At 35.8% G+C, this 21,001-nt stretch overlaps 1 protein-coding gene across 2 annotated transcripts in view; it reads left to right on the top strand.

Moving 5' to 3' along the window:
* EDIL3 (EGF like repeats and discoidin domains 3) overlaps positions 1-21,001 on the top strand; it is a 531,833-nt gene that overhangs the window by 123,235 nt on the left and 387,597 nt on the right. For both annotated transcript variants that reach the window (XM_049867187.1, XM_049867178.1), the window contains exon 2: positions 11,454-11,582. In XM_049867187.1, coding sequence (XP_049723144.1) covers positions 11,454-11,582 — 129 coding nt within the window. The remainder of the gene's footprint in view (positions 1-11,453; positions 11,583-21,001) is intronic.

The raw sequence follows: 21,001 nt of genomic DNA, 5'->3' as shown, positions 1-21,001 counted from the left end.
GTCCCACTTCCTAAGTACTTCCCTGGTCCATTTAGTATAAAAGCACTAATATTCTAAATGGACTTCCATTAAGGCTTCCGGATCTCTGAAGAAAGGGCACTTTGCTTCCGTTCTTAAAATTAAGTCGTTCCCTGTAAAGATGCTAATTGGAGTGTTAACAGCAATAACCTGATACCTGTTGAAAACCAAGAGGACAGCAAGAACACGCATAATTTCTGATTTCTGCTGAGTTAATTGCTTAGCTGCCTTTCCTTATTAGGCACTCTCTCACATTAGGAAAACACATTGGCCATCTAGCCATTAAATCTGAATAACAGATTCCATGTTTGTTAAAAGAATTCAAGAGCTCCTTTGTTCTCATGTTTATCAGTAAGCATCTCTATAGATGGGTTCCCTCTCAAAGTGATTAATGTTCCTGCTCCTTAAGGCTGTTTAGGCTGAGGATAAAAGATTTAAATTCTGAAATTTTGGAGACTGTCTTGAATTAGAGCATCCAGTAGCTACTTTATTAAGCATTTTTATGTGAAAATATTTCTCTAAGAGGTGAACATGACATCATTTTCTTTTTACAAAATTTAATTAAGATGTAAATCTGACGTTTTAGATATGACTTCCATTCCATTAATTTACTGGGTGTCTACTGATTAGTTTTAGTTGCAAGAGGACCCTTTTTGATATTTGTGGTGCTTTTTTTTTTTTCCTCCAGCCACCAAATGGATAAATGTACACAGTCAGGTTTGGTGTCATCATTTATAAACATGTTATGTACTGAGATGATTGACTTTAAAATCTTGACAATAAATACTTGAGACTGAATTCAAAACAGTAAAATATAGTTTTTTACATAATGTAGTTTGAAAGTAAATGATTCTACTGCTGCCTTAAATGACGACTTTTTAACAAAATTAGAGATAAATATAAAACTAGGCTTCACAATTTTATTTTTGTAATTTTATTGTGACACATCCAGTCTGCCTAAAAACTCCATAAAATGGGCTATCCAGAGATTACCAAATGTCCTGTTCTTCCTTTGGGTCATTATGCTTAATAAATGGTCAATTTAGTAGACTTATTTTAGACTCATTTTCCTTGAAGGTTATTTTCAATTGTGCTTGACCAGCTTTACAGTCAGAAAATCCAAAATTCATGGCCTAAATAAGTAGACCTTGTGAACCTTCCACAGCTGGACATGGCAACGACTTTTATCTTCTGTGTATCACCTGATTGTTTTTATAGTCAGTGTGAGTTTGTGTTGTTGACAAGGATTGATGGACTAAGTGTTACCATCCTGATGTGCCGCATAATTTATATACAGCAGCCAAATTCTCTCTCTTAGCTTGTCATTTGCCATCAGCAAAAGAACTGCAATAGTCTCTGAAAGAACAAACAACTCACTGGGTTTGTAATTTTGCATAATCTGAGAGTATAACATTCAATAAGCTACTTTATGCATTTTTTTTTTTTCAAAAAAATCAGAAGCTGTTATGTGTCATTTTTTCCTGTGCACTGTTGACCCTCACCACCCCTGTCTGGTAAAACCTCAAGTCTGGACCAGCTGTCTACCCCAGGCCTGAGCTTGCTCCAGCTCTTGAGCTCTTAACAAATGCACGGTTAGGTACATAGGCCATTAGAAATTTTTTTCCCCAAACTTAACAGGGCTCTCAGTGCTTCCCTTCATCTTTTTTCTGTTTCTTCAGGCTGCAAGCAGCCTCCTATTTTCTGCAGCTGCGGAGCAGGATCCCAAGTCTGGCCTGCCTAACTGTGGCTCTTAAGCACAATGGTATATTCTATATAACAAGCTGTTAATACTTAGTCAAACTCTTAAAACAATTGTTAGCAGACTTTATTTCTAAGTACCCACTCTTTTACACCGCTCCAGACTGGCGTCTACCCGCACTGCTCCTGTGAATGTATCCTTATCCAGGTCACCAAGGACATCACCTTTCCTAAAATGAATCAACACTTCAGCTGTTCATTAATCAGAGCTCTTCGTGATGTACGACACTGGCGCTCAAACTCCCTCTTGAAAAATACCCTCGTTTTAGTTTCTGCAACTTCACACACCTTTTCTTCTTCAAAAATTTTTTGCCTCTAAATGGCTTCCATTTTCAGCTCATTTTTAAAATTTTAGTGTTTCTCAGGATTTTTTAGTTCATGTTTAAAATGTTGGACACTAAAAAATTTTTTTTTTTTTTTAATCTTAGGTACAGGGAAGAATTTGGTAAGAAGATGAAATAGTTACAAACTTCAGAGAGTTCAAGGTCCAGGAATAGGTGTCCACTTACAGGACACTTTTCCATATACTCTTCCCAGAATTTTTTTCCTTCCCATGATTTAATCATCATAGCTATGCTAATTTCTCTATTTCTAACCCAAATCTTCCTTTCCATAATCGAATTCATAAAGCCAGTTTCTCACTATCTCCTCACGGGTGTCCATAGGCACTTTAGTCCAAGCATCTCTAAAACTGATTCTTCGCCCCACACCCACATCTGATTCTTACTCTGTGGTTTCTATCAAAATAAAAGGCATAGGTTTCCACTGAATTTTGAAATATGGGTTTCATCTTTGGTTCTTTTCATTTACTTCTACCATCATGTCTAGTCAAACATGAGACCTGTAAATTCTTCCTCCCAAAATATCTCTTGGAATCTACCTCTCTGCATTTCTTCTGGATATTCTAATCCAGCCAGAATTTCCTTGTGTCAGAATAACACTTACAGCCTCCTAACTTGCCTGCCACACTCAGATATGCGTGGGTGAATTATCTAATGTCCAAATCATGTCACTCTCCTGCTTTACAGCTGAAAACGGTTGTTCTTTATACTCAAGAATGCCCAAACTCCTTGAAAGTGTCCTAAGAGGTACTGCATATCCTGACCTCAGCCTATTTTTCAGTCTTGTCTCTTGCCATGTTTTCTTTACTCCTTTCTTTCTAGTCAAGCTGAGTTTCTCCTGTTTCCTAAACACATGCTTTATTTCTTCTCTCAGAATTTACACATACTGTTCCCTCTACCTTGAATCTTTTGTCCCACCTCATTGCCTGGCTGGTTTCCAAGAATCTTCTAGTCTCTGCTCTGGGAGGGCTTGCCTAACAGGTATGCCTTTGGTGCCTGCCCTCTTTCTGTGGCATGTTATCACCATGTGCTTCCTCTCAGAGAGCCCTCATGTCCAGTGGTAACTGCCTAGTCACATACTTGTGTGTCCTCTAAGACTTTAACGCGTATTTGTCTGTCATGGGCCCCATCGTATGCTCAGCAATGATCACATCATCACATTTAATGACACATAGATGGGCTTCAATAATTATTAGCTGAATAACTTCCTCATAGGTAGAGATAAGTCGTCAAAAAAGTATTCGGGAATTCTACTATAAGGTTGAATTTTTTTGTAATTTCTAAAATTTCAACTGATTATTTTAGTAAGTATCCAATATATGTTAATATTAAATAGTAGCTATCCTATTCTCCTAAGGAGCCCTAGTGGCACAGTGGCTAAAGCACTTGGCTGCTAGCTGAAAGGTTGATGGTTCAAACCCACCAGCCGCTCCGCGGGAGGAAGTTGTGGCAGTCTGCTTTAATAAAGATTGACAGCCTCGGAAATCGTATGGGGCAGTTCTACTCTCATACTGGTTTGCTATGAGCCGGAATCAACTCAGTGTTTTGTTTTGTTATGTTATCCTATTCTCCCTAACCTCGTGATGTGGCCATTGTAGCTTTCTGAAAGTGAACTTTTTTTTCATAACTCGTACTGCACTAACAAAGAAAGCTAGTCAGATAAATACCCTCCCTCATTTGCCCCTTTCTCAACTCAAGGCAGGAAAATGCAAACTAACTTCTTCCCCCATTGCTTCCTCTTTCCTTCCCTTTCCCACTGCCTCCCTCCTTTCTTCCCATTCTTATTTTCTGCTATTATTTTTCCTTCTCCTTTGATAAATTAAAATCTTAGAGAAAGAGCTTTTTAAAAAGTACTGAGGTCTGGGTCCCACCCCCAGTGATTCTCATTTAATTAGTATGGGCATCAGGAATTTGAGAAGCTCTCCAAGTGATTCTAACATGCAGCAAAGTTTGAGAAGCACTGGGTTAGATCATCCCTAATGATCCTTTTAATTCTAAAAGCACCAAGTTTTGTTATTTTAAGGGACTCTACAGAACTTTTTTTTAAATACAAAATGTGCCAAAAGATTTTTGTTCAGAATGCTAGCACCCAAAATATTTTTGTCTTTTTATGACATCTGCCTTGATTGAAGCTATTAGGATGTAAAATTCAAATAGTCAACACTGAACTATTGTTCCTGATTTTCTTCTAATTCTCCACAGTCCAGTGTGCCTTTGGCATTTAGAAAGTTATCTAAAAAGAAAAATACATTCAAAAATAGTGAAATAAACCACTGGCTAACAGTCGAGAGACTCCCTGTTCTAAATCACCATTAACATAGTTCTAAACAATTCTGAATATAAAAAATTTCTTTATTTGATGTGTGTCTTCCGTGGCTAAATATGGTTATTTTGGGGCTCCACTGAAACCAAAATTATATGGTCTTTTGTTATAAGGATGCCCAGTGATGTGCCAATAAAGTGTCAGATCCTAACCGTACAGATAAACATTCCTATTGGCATTTTTGTCTTCCCATTTCCTTCTCTACTTCTACTAATTGCATTATGGCATACAGTATCAACTAGAATTTGTTTTTAAATGACATATGAAAATGAGTATCAGATCACACTTTTTCACTTGTAAATTTTTTGAAATTTAAAATGGCCACACTCATAAGCTTTAGTTTGTGGGGAAAAAAAAAAAAAAAACTAGTGAGAGAAGGCTTTAAAATAAAGATCCATGTATCAAACTCAGTAGAATACACAACAGCTGAGATTTCAGTTCAGGCAATCCCTGGGTTACGAACATCTGACTTGTAGACAACTCGTACATAAAAACAGGCTGCTATTATATTAAAAATTTGAGTTAAATAACAATGGTTCTTAATAACGAACGTAGGTAATATTTCGTGATGCTCATGAAAACATTGTGGTTTGGCAGTATTTCTTAAGTACTTTATATGCATAGAAAGGTAAAATAAACACTATATGCTAAGACAGACATTTGACTAACTGATGTTAAACAAGAACCATATGTTTCTGTTCTGACTTACCTACAAATTCAACATAAAGACAGACTTAGGAACGGATCCTGTCTGTAACCCGGGGACTGCCTGTATTCAATACAAGTGGTCTCTCAAGAAGCACCCAAGTAAATTGAGGGACCCATTGTTGATTCAAAAAGTGACATTTATCTTGTTCTGCACAGTTTCTCAGGCAGTAAGTCAAAGGATATTAACATTTTCTGTGAGTTGTAGTCATTGAGTATGCAGATTCTCATGAACTTTATCTCATCTTAACTAGAGTTATTGCTCACTTGTATACTAAAGTTGGCTCATTTTGCCAAGTATTCTGTTCACACATTGCTCAAATTCTGACTTGTACAATTGAAGGCAAAGTTTTTATTTTTGTTCATTTTTTTTTAATGAAATGGTAGGAATATAGCTGCCAAATTCAAGGGGAGAGCAATAAATTGAAGACAAATTTGTAATGCCCAGATCTGCACTGTCATGACTATGGAGGATGAATTTAAAGGGTCTGTGTTTTATCTCCTCACATATGCATATGTATCGCAATACTCTTACCATCTAATTTGTGGCAATATTGAAGAAATTAAATCATATATTTGTGAAGTATCATGCTTGAGTGATACACTACCGCTTTTTTGCTTTTAATTTTGCATCTGCATACAAATTTGTTTACAGAAATAGAGGGGGGCAAAAATGAGGGTGCAGACATATTCTAGGTGGCTGCCTAAAGGAACAGAGAAAATGGAGAAGTATGGAGTCATTCAAATAAATTCTTAATATATTATATTATTATGTAAATGCATTAATACATTCACAGTACTGTGTAAACACATTAATACTGTATGTAAAAATATCAATTAATGTATAAATACATCAACATGCAAATACAATATGTTTTCAGTAGGTAGTTGATACATATAAAGGATAAGCTTAGCAGCAATGCCCTTGATTATTAGGAGGACAGAGGATCAGATATGGAGCTTTAAATTATAAATTGGCTTCTATTAGAATTGTGTTGTTGACAGAAACAATTAGTGACATTTTGTTATTGTGTACTCATTACACTGGCTTCCTTTACATTCCTTGAATTCATCACTTTCTTGACTCTCTCTAGAGCTTCACACTTGTCTCCTCTGCCTGTAATGTTCTTCCTTAGCTTCTAACATGACTGGCTCATGCTCATAGCCAAGTTTCAGCTCAAGTGGTACTTCCTCAGAGAAGCGTTGCTTGACTCTCTTTCTGAAATATTCAGTTCTATTCATTGTCTTTCTCATCAATCTGTTTTTTTTTTCTTTCATGCCTTTTATTATAGTGGGTGACTACCTTGCTTATTTATTTGTGAGCTTTTCATTATCTATCTCCCCCACTACAATATAAGCTCTAAGAGGGCAGGTATCTTATATGTCTTCTCCTCAACTGTACTCCCAAGGTTTAACTTGTTGCTGGTACATGAATGTGTGATGAATGAATCAGCGATTCTCTGATCTGTGAACTAGATGCAGACACTAAAATATAAAGAAAACTGAACACATAACCATCTGAGAATTTCCATGTCAATGACATAAATCAGCTGTCCTGTTCCCCTTATTCCCAGAGCACTGACAATGTAGAATTTTCTCCCTCACATAGCATTAGATGTTGTTGCATAGACTGAGCTCACAGAAAAAGCACAACCACAACCATAAAGGTACAGATTTTATTTGTGTGTGTGTGTATGTGTGTGTTATCTTATGCAGTGCTATACAATATTCTATAGGTGCATAGTACTTTGCTATCTAAGTTAAAAGATCATGGATTGTAAACTGATAATTAAGTGAAGTAAGACAGTCCTTGAATCCCTTTGAACATGAGGTGACTAGCAATAGGAAGAGGGTCAGTGAAAAGAATAAAGCCATCCCTGAATACCTGCAGACTCATCCCAGTCTGATCAGAACTCTGGAGAATAGGTGGAAAGAGAAGGCAAACAGTTAAATTTAGCCTTCAGTGATTTCTTGCCTCTGGGAAAAATAGTTGCTTCATTCTATTGCCAAAAGGAAAATCAACATCAGCTTCATTTGCCCGAGTCTGCCATAAACTGCAGGTGGAGTATAAAACATAGTTAGATTCAAATTAAACACATCTGTCCTAGTCTAAAGTAGGTGAGGCCAGCCAGCCAGGAAACATCAAGTCTTAACGTTGCTCACAGATTACACTGTGCAGAGGTATATTTTAGGAGCCTGCTGACGGTAGCATATAGAACTATGAAATCTTGTACTGTCCTATTTTCCTATATTCAGACTTCCTTCTAGTACTGGTTGCCCTCTTAGATTTAAAAGACTCTACTGGGGAAGAGAGAGACAAAAACACTGATATGAAGTCCAGGAGTCTTTTGCAATTTAATCACGATTTCTTACCTGAGTTGATGCTTCCCGAGATTAATTGAAATTACAGGGACTTAGAAGACTCCTTGGTACATTCTAATTGGACATGGAATTCTAACCTTGAAGTTTGTTTCTACTGAAGATATCAGCCTATTTCTGTACCACCTACTGAAATAATGGGTGTGGACAGAAAATAACAGGCTAAGATGGTTTTGAGCAAAATAACTGTATAACTTGCCCAAACCAGGACACTTTTGAGAGTGAAAGGGGGTTGTGGTACCCATGGAGGTGCTCTGCCCTGATACCACTTCAAAGAAGGACATGCTGTTCAGCTGCAAGGAATGCAGTTAGCTGACAACCTCTATTTGTAGCAGCTTCAGACAGGATTCCATGTTAGCTTAGCACCTCAGTCAGCCTGGTCAGCCCCCATCCACTGATGGAACATGATGAGGGTCCCCGTGCTTGGCCATGTCTGCCATAGAGGGGTTTCCTCTAAAAAGGGTACACTTTTCTCTGAAGCTTCCTCCTTGGGTTGCTGAAGACTTTCCCTGATCAATCCTACTTCTAATTCCCACTTTCTTTCCTGAGGTTTCCGAGCTGCATCATAGAATGAAGGCTTCCTTGTCCATTTCCGCTTCTTCCACATTTTATCATTCTCAGGCATTACTTCTCAAAAACTATCACACCCTACTTATATTGTCTTAACATCTGCTTTCCAGAGAATCCATATGATTCAGGGATGCTATTAATAGTTCAGCATAGGTACAACAGGTTTAAACCTGGCCCTATGGTCACCCTAATTATGTCTGAGGGGCTTCTGTTCTTCAAACTCTAGTTCACGTTCAGGGCCATAACTTTTCTTTCTGCTGGCATTGTTCACCTAATACATTTGCACCTGGGGACCTTTATTAATCTCAGGCAGACCTTGACATACTAAACCCTAATTGAGTAAATTGAATATTTATGTTGTAGTTTTCAGCACTAATTTCCTTCTTTTTCTACTTTGAATGCTGTTCTTCCTTTGTTCTCACTTACTTGGTATGCCAAAGAAGCTATCATCTTCACTCTCCTCTCCCCTCTTCTGTCCTTTTTCTACTGTACTCTAATGACTGTCACCGGAATGCATCGTTTACATTCAAAGTTACCAACCCATGTTGCAGCAAAACCTCTTCAGTACCATACCTGTTCATTCAATACCTTATTGAACATTTACACGTCAGATGTCCCAGAGACTTCTCAAACAACAGTTATTTTAAACCCGGTGTTATTTCCTTATGAAAGTTGGCTGCTAGTATACAAACAAGAGCTTTAGAAATCAACTCAGATTCCTTACTTCCCCTCAATTCCCACCTCAGTTTGGTCACAATGTCATCTTGATCCTACCTTGTAAATTTTGTTCAAACCGGTACCTCATTTTTGCCTTTCAAAAAGACACTGAGAGTAAACATCAATGATGAGGTAAAACTCGAAGGCAATGGGTTTGATTTGTTTTTTGTTTTATTCACAAGTTTTAGATTGTATAAAAAAAGTAGACATAAACAAAAAGAAGAGCAAAATGTACAAGGACAGGAGAGAAAAGTCAAGTCAGCTAAACAACAGCTGGAATCTACAAAATATAATGAAAACTGAACGGAGAGCCCTGTATCATTTTGACCACAGAAGCATTATATGACTGGTAAACACACCTGGTAGAAAAGGAACTAGATTTACTTTTATGTAGAAAGAGCAGGACAGATGCCAAGAAAGGTTTCTTAGGACCTCAAACACTCCCCGTAATAATAGGATAATCGGGGCCAGAATGCACTCCATGTTTCAGCCATGCTAAATCCTTTGATAGTCCAAAAATATACTCATTCATTTATTCATTCACTTAAAGGCATTCTCTAAGATTTGTCCTATTGTTAATGTAGTATTTTTATCCATCATCTTAGTATGGCTAATGACTTGCTATATTCATTTGCCTAAAACTTAAACTAGTATTTTCGTTTTCTTAAAATGTAAAAAATGTCAATCTGGGGTACCGGTGAAATAATTCATTTGACAGTTCTTATAAATGTATAAAGTTCCTCAGGAATACAGTGTAGGAAACTGGGGCCCAAATGCCTTTTGAAATCTTGAAAAATCTCATTTTTTTTTTAGTCCAGGAGGTGGCACTTTCATCTATAAAACCAGTTGTTTCATTGCGACCCATGTGTGTCAGAGTGGAACTGTGGTCCGTAGGGTGTTTCAGTGGCTGGTTTTTCGGAATCATATCACTAGGCCTTTCTTCTGAGGTGCCCCTGCTTGAACTTCAATCTCCAACCTTTTGGTTAGCAACTGAGTGTGTTAACCATTTGCACCAGCCAGGGATCCCCTTTCGTCTATGAAGCTCTCTTAAAATCTGTATGAGCTTTTATAAATCTGATTCATATTCTCTCTGTGTAGTAAAACTTCACCCACATTCTGACTGAAGCGCGCTTTACACTCCAGGTTTTATCATTACCGCTTTGGACGTGTCAGGCTGCTCTGAGACAATACCCTTAAGATTTCAAGAAGCCCTCCTGTTTAGCTGAGAGGACCTTTTAGGTCCCACTTTAATTCTTTAGGAGTCCCTGGATGGTACAGATGTTTAACACACTTGGCTGCTAAACAAAAGGTTGGAGATTAGAGTTCACCCAGAGGCACCTTAGAAAAAAGACTTGGTGATATATTTCCAAAAAAGTTAACCATTGAAAACCTTGTGGAGTACAGTTCTACTCTGACACACAAGGGGTCGCTGTGAGTTGAGTTGACTCCATGGCAACTTGTTCTGATTATTTATTGAAGTAATTCTTAAAATCAGAGATATCTAGGTCAATCTTCTTTAACAAATTAGACAACATTTTATTCACATGTAATGAAAAAGCTCCAAACTGAATTAATAATTTAGAATATGAAATGTTTGAATTATAAACCTTAATTTTTTTTTTAATTGTGCTTTAGGTGAAATTTTACAGAGCAAATTAGTTTCTCATTAAACAATTAATACACATATTGTTTTGTGACATTGGTTATCAACCCTGCAAAGTGTCAACAATCTCTCCTCGACCTTGAGTTCCCCATTTCCATTGGTCTGGCTATCCTTTCCCCTCCTGACTTCTCATCCTTGTCCCTGGGCTCGTGTGCCCATTTAGTCTTGTTTTGTTTTGTGGGCCTAACTGTTGGCTGAAGGGTGAACCTCAGGGGTGACTTCGGTACTGAGTTAAAAGATGCCTGGGAGCCATATTCTCCGGGTTTCTCCCGTCTCTGTCAGAACAGTAAGCCTGGTCTTCTTGTGAGTTTGAATTTTGTTCTACATCTTCCTCCAACTCTGTCCAGGATCCTCTGTTGTGACCCATGTCAGAGCAGTCAGTGGTGGTAGCTGGGCCCCATCTAGTTGTGCTGAAAGCAGTCTGGTGGAGGCTGTTGTAGTTGTGATCCATTTGTCCTTTGGGCTTATCTTTCCCTTGTGTCTTTGGTTTTCTTCATTCTCCCCTGCTCCACATGGGGAGGGACCAGTAGAGTAACTTAGATGACTACCCCCAAACTTTTAAGACCTCAGATGCTATTCACCAAAGTAGGATGTAGAACATTTTCTTTGAATTATAAACTTTAATTTTTACCTGGCCATGTACCATCTGGGAAACCCTGGTGGCGTGGTGGTTAAGTGCTATGGCTGCTAACCAAAGGGTTGGCAGTTCAAATCTACCCGGCACTCCTTGGAAACTCTATAGGGCAGTTCTGCTCGGTCCTATAGGGTCTCTATGAGCCAGAATTGACTCAACGGCACTGGTATATACCATCTCTCTTAAAAGCACATGGTTTCAAATGGGTCTTGCATACTTTATCTGTCTATCTCAGTAGAACAATGACTGACTGTCTAAGGAACATCAGTGGGTATGAGAAATAGTAAGTTTCAGTGTCCAAGACCAAAAAAAAAAAAAGTAAGTCTCTATTTCTTTAACCCTCAGGTGATATTTGTGATCCCAATCCGTGTGCAAATGGTGGTATCTGTTTGCCAGGATTGGCTGATGATTCCTTTTCCTGCGAGTGTCCAGATGGCTTCACAGATCCCAACTGTTCTAGTGTTGTGGAGGTTGGTAAGTGCAAGATTTAAACATTTCGGTAGTTATCCTTTTTGTTTTACGAATGATGACAGATTTCCTTGGGGTTCATTTTGGGTAATCCAAATAAGATTATTTTATGTTACTAAAGTAGTTTACTGCATCATAAAAAAAAGGACTGTCAAATTTTAGCATTACTAGTTTATACTTAAATTATATTTTTATTACTTACATTCTAAAATAAATCTTTTTTTTTTATATTTTTAGTGATTAACATTATACTTAAAGGCTTTACAAATAATACTTGGATGTAATAAATTCCTTTTATCTGTAATATGAATATAAATTTAAAATTTTATTCTTACTGGAAAATAAACCCCAAATGAATTTATTCAAGTTAGTCACTATATATGAAATAGGATTTAATTACTGCTTATTTTATAGATGTTCTAATCATACTTTTCTGAGAATATAAATACATGAAAGAAGATGATATTCCAACTGCAATGATCTTTCAAATCTTTTCAAAAACTTTGCTTTGCAGAAATTCATTAGAGTCGATGATCATGTTGAAAATGTTTTTTCATCTTTAAAGTGCTTCTTTGGCATGCAGAGTTATGGATTCAGGGTAACTTTCATAATTTCCAAATAACTCTTCATTAAGGAAATAGCTGTACTTTAAAATAATTTAACACTGTGTAAATTTTTATAGAAATTTTCTCTGATTGAAGATAATTCCATAATTAAGTTTGAAAAAATTTCTGTATTTTCCCACATCAGTATCAAGAAGAGTACAAAATGACTATATATGTTCAGTACAAGAAAACCAAATAAGTTTTGTATTAAAGTTCTGCCCACCAGCATACACACTGGAAAATGTGAAGATTTCAAGAACTTTGAAAAATAGTTTTGAAGAAAAGTAATAGTGTAGGAATTAGTTTGAGTTACCCATCATTATACAAATGTGCCTAACCAAGTATTGTATGTATATAGCTATCGATTGAATGAATGAAAGGATTATGAAATAAAACCATTAACTTGCCATTATTGGTCACCAGTTATTAAAAAAAAAAAAAAATTTTTAGTTATTAGATTTTAGTATATTTTTAAATGACTTCTATTTTTTATATTAAAAAAACCATATTACATTAGTGTAAACACATTATTTCTGAAAGAATCCATTATAGTACTACTTAAAGATAGTGTGTTCATTTAATTCATTTCAAAGACCGTTTTATTTTCTGTTATTTTTAACTTGATATTTTAGAGAGGTTGATACAGTGCCATAGAAATAAAAGTGTTATAACCCTTTTGGCCCAGTCTCCAAATATGTAAGTTGTTTCAGAGTTCTAACATGACAATCATATCTTCAGGAAAGTTTTTTGTTTTTTTTTTTTTAATCTCTGAAGAAAATTATAACCATAAATATTCCTAACAGTAATGTATGAGTAGAACTGAAGTTTTAGGCCCACTAGCCCCAAATTGACAGTCCTTTAATTTTTTAGTATGTGATGTTTTTGTCACTCCTCTGAAAGAGTCATATCTGTAACTCAAGAGACAAATACATTTGAGTAATCAAGAAATTAGTATCTTCACAGACATTTCAGGTTAATACTTGAATACTATTAGACCATATTTTTTAAACATTAATTCAACATTCATCATTTTATCAGAAGAGTGATATTATGGGCAGCAATACCTTAAGCGCATTGCTATATTCCATTCATTTTAATGAGATTTGGGGGAATCGAATGCTTATAAAGTTGTATTCAGATCCATTATTTTATATTATTAAAACACCTCCCATATAGAGAAAGAGGGTTGTTATATCATCTGAAGGTATACACTTTTATTATATATTTCATGCAATACTACCCTTTCATAAGTTATATTTAGGAGTTTTGAGAATGTGTCCAATTTGTATTTGCTTTACAATTTAGCATAACATGTTAGTTAAACCAATTCTAATGTCATATGTGGCTTCTGTAGCATTAAAATATTAGAAAACCAGTGCCCTAAAAGTTTAAAATGCTCATAGTAATTAAATACAACTTATCTATATTTTCAAATAATTTTTTAAAGAGTGAGAAAATAAGGGGAAGTTAAATGTAATTTTTAGGTTAGATATTTCTTTAGGACAAGTACTTTATCTTACCTACCTTTCAGCTAACTCTTTCTCAGCCTTATATGGTCTTGCATGTAAGGACATCATTAATATTTATTGAATACCAGTACTTAATGGCAATGGCTTTAATATCTAGATACTTTTCCTTAGTTTCTTTTTATTTCATATTTTGAAGCTAATTATTGGGACAAGGTATTTGAAACATTAGATCTTTAAAGGCTCTTCTGCATTTTCATTTTGAAAATCAACTACTTGGCCATTATTTTTTTTCTTGTAAGATAATTGTTTCCTTGCTGTTAGGTAGAACCCATGGAGAAAGCACAGAGTGTACTGGGATTTTATATAAATTTTATATAAACAATCAATAGATGTTTTAAGATAATATATTAAAAAACAACATAAAATTTGAGCTGTCATCATCATCGCGTGTATACTTATACATTAATCCCCACAAAGATGGAAAACTATTTAACTTTTCTTATACCTTCTGAACCATATAAATTTTATGATTATATGATGTTCTAATCCTCTTTATTTTTAATTTTCAAATGAAAGAGAACAATTTCTTTTATATTTGCTTAGAAAAAGTTGTTTTGATCCCAATTAAAAAATTATTTTTACTCCATACATGCTACAGTCAAAGATATACTCTTCTCATTGCAGCATATCTGGAAAGGAGGTTCTCAAATGCATACTATTCTTAGCAATAAAAACTCCTTCATGATTTTAAACCTAAATCTCATTACTTTTCAGTAGCCTTGTTATTTCAAATAGCTATTTCAAATAGCTCCTCATTCAGTTTTGTACTTCTAACTCCCAAAGCATCTAATGTCATATAACACAAAACACTTTACCACATTTGCAATCAGTATTCACATCACTTACATTCCTATATTATGTGTGGAATCTTGGAGAAATTGACTTGCTCAGGATTGTGCACTTCATTCAGTAGAGAACATTGCTTTCCTTTGGGCTCTCTTGTGTCTAATCCACAATCCATCCATCTCTCTCTTTCTCCCTATGTGTGTTTCTCTCCCTTCATATATATTAACATACCTTAGTCTCCTTAGCTTTTTATAATTTTTAATACTTACTTTTGATATCCACAGACAGCTACAATAGCACATAACCCTGAGCAAAGGAAAAAAAAAGTCCCCATTTCACATCCTCAAATTTGAAGGCATCAGCCAGGTTAGCCAGTGGTTTGCACAGGTGGGCACTGGACATTGCATCCCTCTCCAGGGGACTTGTGGACAAGCCACCTTGTGTCTAAGTCCCAAACTACTCCTCAGTTTCAAGTTTTTGGATGGTGCTGTGAAATTTGATGCCAAACATTGCCATATTTATTTCATGCAGAAATTCTCTATTATCAGAGACTATTCTAGAGTTCCTTGGGAATTATTAAATTGTTCATGTTTGGTGGCATAATTCTCCTCTGAATGCTGTCCAAGCAATCCAGTAAACTAGTAACAAATACAAATTTTTACAACTCAAATATCTAGTATATTAATGTAATCAAGAGAGACAAAATAAGTGATCAACGTGTTGGCTTACTATGATAAACAAATTCACACAAATTGCTATCTAGCTGAGAAAGCAAATAAATAAATAAATAAGTACATAAATATGATGGGTGTTGGGATAAGAGAAGCATAAGGACTCATAAGAATATGAGAAAAGTACCTTATCTTAACCTGGCTATCAGGCAATGCATACACCACTACAACTATTTGCCATTGAGTCAATTCCAACTCATGGTGACCCCATGTGTGTCTTAGTAAGCCTTTCTTCTGAGGTGCCTCTAGGTGGATTTCAGCTGCCTACCTTTTGGTTAGGAACTGAACTCTTAACCACTTGCACCACCCTGGAACTCCATACTTACCTGGGGAAAAAAAAAAAAAATCCAGAAAGTAATTTGAATTTATCAGGAGGAAAACTGACAGTATTACAGACAGAGGAAGTAATGTGTAGAAAAGTGAACAGATGAGAAAAAACCATGGAGAAAAAGCATGGCAAAGTCTATGAACTGAATAATGAAGGTCTCTGTGGCCAGAGCTTGGAGGGAGAAAAGGTGTGGCCAGCAGTGAGGCTGAGGCTGCCAGATTCTGCAGAGTCTTGCATGATGTCTTAAGGACTTGGACTTTATACTAAGAGCAATGAAGAGGATTTGTTCTTTTGGAAGATTACTGTCACTGAAATAGGGAAAACATATTGGAGGAAAATAAGGCAGGGGGACAATCTGAACACTTGTAGCAGATCATTTTACTTGAATTCCCAATCAATGGCCATGGAAGCAGCAGTCAAGAAATCAAACAAGGCATTGCTTTGGGCAAATCTGCTGCAAAAAAAATTCTTTAAAGTGTTAAAAAGCAAAGATGTCACTCTAAGGACTAAGGTGTGCCTGACCCAAACCAGGATGTTTTCAATTGCCTCAATATGCATGTGAAAGCTGGATGATGAATAAGGAAGACCAAAGAAGAATCAATGCCTTCGAATTATGCTGTTGGCAAAGAATATTAAATACGCCATGGACTGACAGAAGAATGAACAAATCTATCTTGGAAGAAATACAGCCAGAATGTTCGCTGGATGACAAGACTTCATCTCACATACTTTGGACATGTTATCAGGAGGGACCAGTCCCTGGAGAAGGAGATCATGCCTGGTAGAGTAGAGGATCAGCACAAAAGAAGAAGACCCTCAACAAGATGGATTGACACATTGGCTGCAACAATGGGCTCAAGCATAACAACTATTGTAATTATGGCACAGGACCAGGCAGTGTTTCATTCTGTTGTACATGTTGCTATGAGTTGGAACTGACTTGATGGCCCTTATCAACAACAGCAGTAGCAGATCAAGCCAGACATGATCTTGGCCTGTGTCACCATAGTCCAAGGGGATGGAAAGAGTAAATAAATATTCATAGAATGTAATTAATTATTGGTGATTTATCAAGTATTGAAGAAAAGCGGCTTTGAGAAGGGAGGAATAAAGAAGAAGCATCCTAGTTTCTGACCTGAGAAACTGGGTTTCATCTACTCAGATATTGTAAATTGAGGATACACAGGTTTAAACAAAACAAACAAACAAAAAAACCAAACCCGTTGCCATCAAGTCTATTCCAACTCACAGTGACCCTAAAGAACAAAGTAGAACTGCCCTATAGGGTTTCCAAGGCCATAATTTGGTAGATTTGAACTGCCAACCTTTTGGTTAGAAGATGTAGCTCTTAACCACTATGCCACCAGGGTTTTCTACATGAGTTTGGGAAGCAGAAAATGAGTGCAGCATTTCACATATTGAATTTGTGAAATTCTGTTTACCTATAGCTAAGAAGTCAAGGATCAGGTGAAAGAAAAGGATATATTTGGAAGTCATAATCATGCAGATGGTTTTGAAGCCCAGGGAATGGATATATCTGCTGAATGTCTTAATGTTTTCGTTATGATATACTGGTTACCCCAGAACATAAAGTCCTACAAAAAAAAAAAAAGAATACCTGTGAAAAGAACAGAGGACCTAGAGATGGAAACTGATAAGATAGCCATCAACATTTAAGGAATAAGTAGAGAAAGCTTCTTAGACTTAAAAAGTCTAAGAAAGAGTGGTCAGGGTGATAGAAAAAAAAAATCAGGATACTTTTGCATCCCAAAAGTTATGGGTAAAACATGTTTCAAAGACTGGGTGATCAGCACTGTCAAAGACTGGAGAATTTCAGAAAGATAAGGATTTACATTGATTATCTTTATGAATCGGAATAAACTTGACAGCACTGGGTGGGTACATGTGATTTATGGATGATATTGCCAAAATCAGTTTTGCTGGAGTTTTGGGGAAAGACCTAGGCTTTTCATGAAATAATTAGTGGAAGGTTAAAAAAATAAATAAATAGCTGAAACATTCACCCATGTATTCATTTATTTATTTATTAATCAGGTATTTTTTGAGCATCTACTTACTGTGTGCCACCTATTCTTCTTGGCATTGAGGACACAACCGTTTAAAAAAAGACAGGGGGCGGGAGGGCTTTGTCTTCATGGATCTTCTATTCAAACGAAAGGACCAGGCAATAAACAACCACACTTATGATAGGTTCTGTAAAGAAAAATAAAGCTCATTGTGAGGTAAAGCGAGAGGAGGTATATTTTTGGGTAGGACCTTTTGATGTTTGAAAGACTGAGAAGTTGTTTGAATAGAGAGTACAACACAAACAACTTGATTATGCAGGGATAGAGGGAAAAGACAGTAGCTGAAGGGGAATTTGGGTCAAGGCAGACTTTTCCTTTAATATGAAAGACTTTGCAATGTCATTACAATTCATAAGTATTACGTAAAACCTCAGCCTGTGTTTTATTATAAGCTCTTTAGATGACTCATAGAGGAATTTCAATACTAATTAGCATACATTTAACCTACTAAAACTATCAGTCTGAAAACAAAGGATGTAAATATTTGAATTTGGTAGCAGCATAAAAGCAGTCAACACTTTTGGAAAAATAATTCAAAGTACCTATGTTGTTGAGAGAAGTTCAGTACTTTTATTCAGGAAAAACAAAGTCAGTATGTTGTTTCACTTATAATTTTCTCTCTTTATCCTCTCTGTAGTTGCATTGGCTTCTCACCAGGATTTCTCATTTAGAAAAAACAAACACGAAGGTGTTTTTTTCTGACTCATCCTTTCATATTCTATCTATAGCATCCCCTCCAAATCTATTTCTCTTTAGTAGTTAGTATCCCTTTTCTATTGTGAATTCAGTTACTAATAAATTTGTGACCCTAATTCCATTACTGTTAATCTGTCCTAGTGATTCCATTTTATTATGAAAAGCTGGTTATATTTACCCCAGAAACATAGAGACTGTCCTACATTAAAAAAAAAAAAAAAAAAATTACAAGTTCTACTGCATATTTGCTCCTATGGTAACCATACATTTTTTCTCTCACAAATCACTTCTATACTCTTTATATTTTAGAAGGTGATCAGTGTCAAAATATCAAGTAGTATAACAGAGGCTGACTCTGTTAAAAAGACTATCTGTTAGTGATTATGAAATATCAGAATGTTAACAAACTTTAAGTAGATACCTTGGGTGATGTGAGCCTATTTTTACATCCCCCTACTTTGGTTACCAAATGTGGGATTTGGTAAATTTCAGTTAAATTTTTCACATAGTAGATGAAATTAGGAGTGGCTATTAGGATTGTCCCCTCTTTAAGATTACTTCTTAGAGTAAAGAAGGATAGCTCATGATTGAATCCATCTTTCTAGAAATTATCATAGTGTGAGCTATTCTGCTTGAAGTAAAATAATATTTCAAAAGCTGATAGCTGTAGGTGATTGTTAAGAAAGTTTCCAGTTAACTTGAGTCAGTGGAATTTATTCCCAGAGTTGTATTTACCTACTTCTCTAATAATAAGGATTGAATATGTCCAGCAGGTATGTCCTTATACACACAAACAAAATTGTATAGTTAAGATGATAGAATTAATGGTTTAAAGAAAAATTGTATTTATTTTGCATATATTAGAGAAAATTCATTTTGTTTTTATATATACAAATTTCTACAACATAGCTTAAACCCATTATCTTATTGATTTAAAGCTATTTTATTTTTGAACTCAGTAAGTAGAATTTGTTCACTTGCAGTTCAAAAGTGTAGCAGTTATATGGTAACTTTAGGAAAAAAAAAGAACTACAAAAGATTTTGAAATTATCAAGTACAGAAATCGTCACATTTCCAGCCCAAGGACCAAAATCAGTTTATGGTACAGCTTTTGTTAAGAAAAGACAATGTAACACATTTCAAAAATTAGATGTATACGTTTGAACCACTGTTTTTTCTTCTGAGCATACACCTTCTTATTAATTGTGGATATGTATCAGTAAGTTCATTTTAGGTAATAAATTATCAGCATGCAGTGAATTAAAACAATAGTCATTTATCTCAAAATTCTGTGAGTCAGCTAAGTGATTCTTTTGGTCTGGGACATATCCTCAGGTCTTTGCTGGACACTGTCAAAGGGAAAAATATCAGTCTATTAAAAGCAAAAGCAACGAGTTTTATTGAGGGAGATATAATTCATGAATTGGGCAACACAAAGTGAAACCACAATGTGCTCCAAAGCTCAGATGATGCAGCAGGTTTTTATATAATGAAATAACTGTGTGACCACAACAATATCTTGCTTAACATCAGCTAAGTTATTTCTGAACATGACATTTCTTAAGCTCATCATGTGCTTTTGTGACATGTATTTGTGCTAACGTTTTTCCTGGATTGTAGCAGACCTTCTTCCTGGAACATGTCATGCAGTGGTCACAAGAACAACTGCCCCATCCTTGAGCAGGGATAAACACATTTTTTTTTAAGTTTTTTGCAGGGTATAGGTACAGTGGACAGTTATTAAAAAAAAAAAAGTGGACAGTTAATAGGTGTTAGAAAATGCATTCTTAAAGCAGAAGTTAAACTCATAATCATAATGGAGATGGCCTCAGACCTAAGTTCAGCCATATTTTCATGTCAGGTGCCTGAAAATTTTAGTTTACTCTCACACATTCCCCCCTTTTGATCAGGAATCTCTATGAAAGTGATGCCTTGATCACTGTTAACTCTTCCACTTGCCATTTCTAGGAGCCTCATCTTCAGGTTGAGCAGATTCTTTAGGTCACGTTAAGGATAGTAATTTCTCACAGAGGAGTATTTCCTCTTCTGCAAGGGCTTAATCATACCACTGATGTTGTATACTGGAGTTTGAGAGAGATATAGGGCCACATTCAAAAGGAACAACTTGCCATTCTGAGAGGGCCGAAATTAAGAAGTGAAGTCAAACTCACCTGAAAAGTTTTTGTTTTTTTTTTTTTAATTTTCTTCATAGGAATAGAATTTCTGGCTTGATTAAAGGCATTAGACATACATTTCATCATGCATTTAACTAGTGCAATAACAGCAAACATGATGATTAAAAATTATTATTCTAGTTTGTAATATCAAACAAAGCTGGGAGCCAGTACTGGAAGGTAGCCAACTAAAAATATCTTAACAGGGAGAATCAGGCAGGGGAGTTGTGGAGCTTAACGAAGTAGCTTGCTGAAGAATTCTATCAATGCCTTGCTTCATTTCTCCAGAGGTATTTATACAGGTGAAACATGAAACATGAGTTATTAGTGATAGCACAGATCCTCCTTGCTGTGCTAATAGAAATCCAAAGTTATCTATTTCTAAGACTACTTTAGCAAGAGATTCTAAAGACTTCTGCTGAGATGACATCCCATCTATGATGTCATCAACTATTTAAGTCTCTGTAGCAGACAAATTACAAATAGACT

This window comes from Elephas maximus, chromosome 2, assembly GCF_024166365.1.
Source record: "Elephas maximus indicus isolate mEleMax1 chromosome 2, mEleMax1 primary haplotype, whole genome shotgun sequence".
NCBI lineage: Eukaryota > Metazoa > Chordata > Mammalia > Proboscidea > Elephantidae > Elephas > Elephas maximus.
The sequence above is the reverse complement of the archived record's forward strand: the minus strand, read 5'-3'. Positions and strand labels throughout refer to the sequence as shown.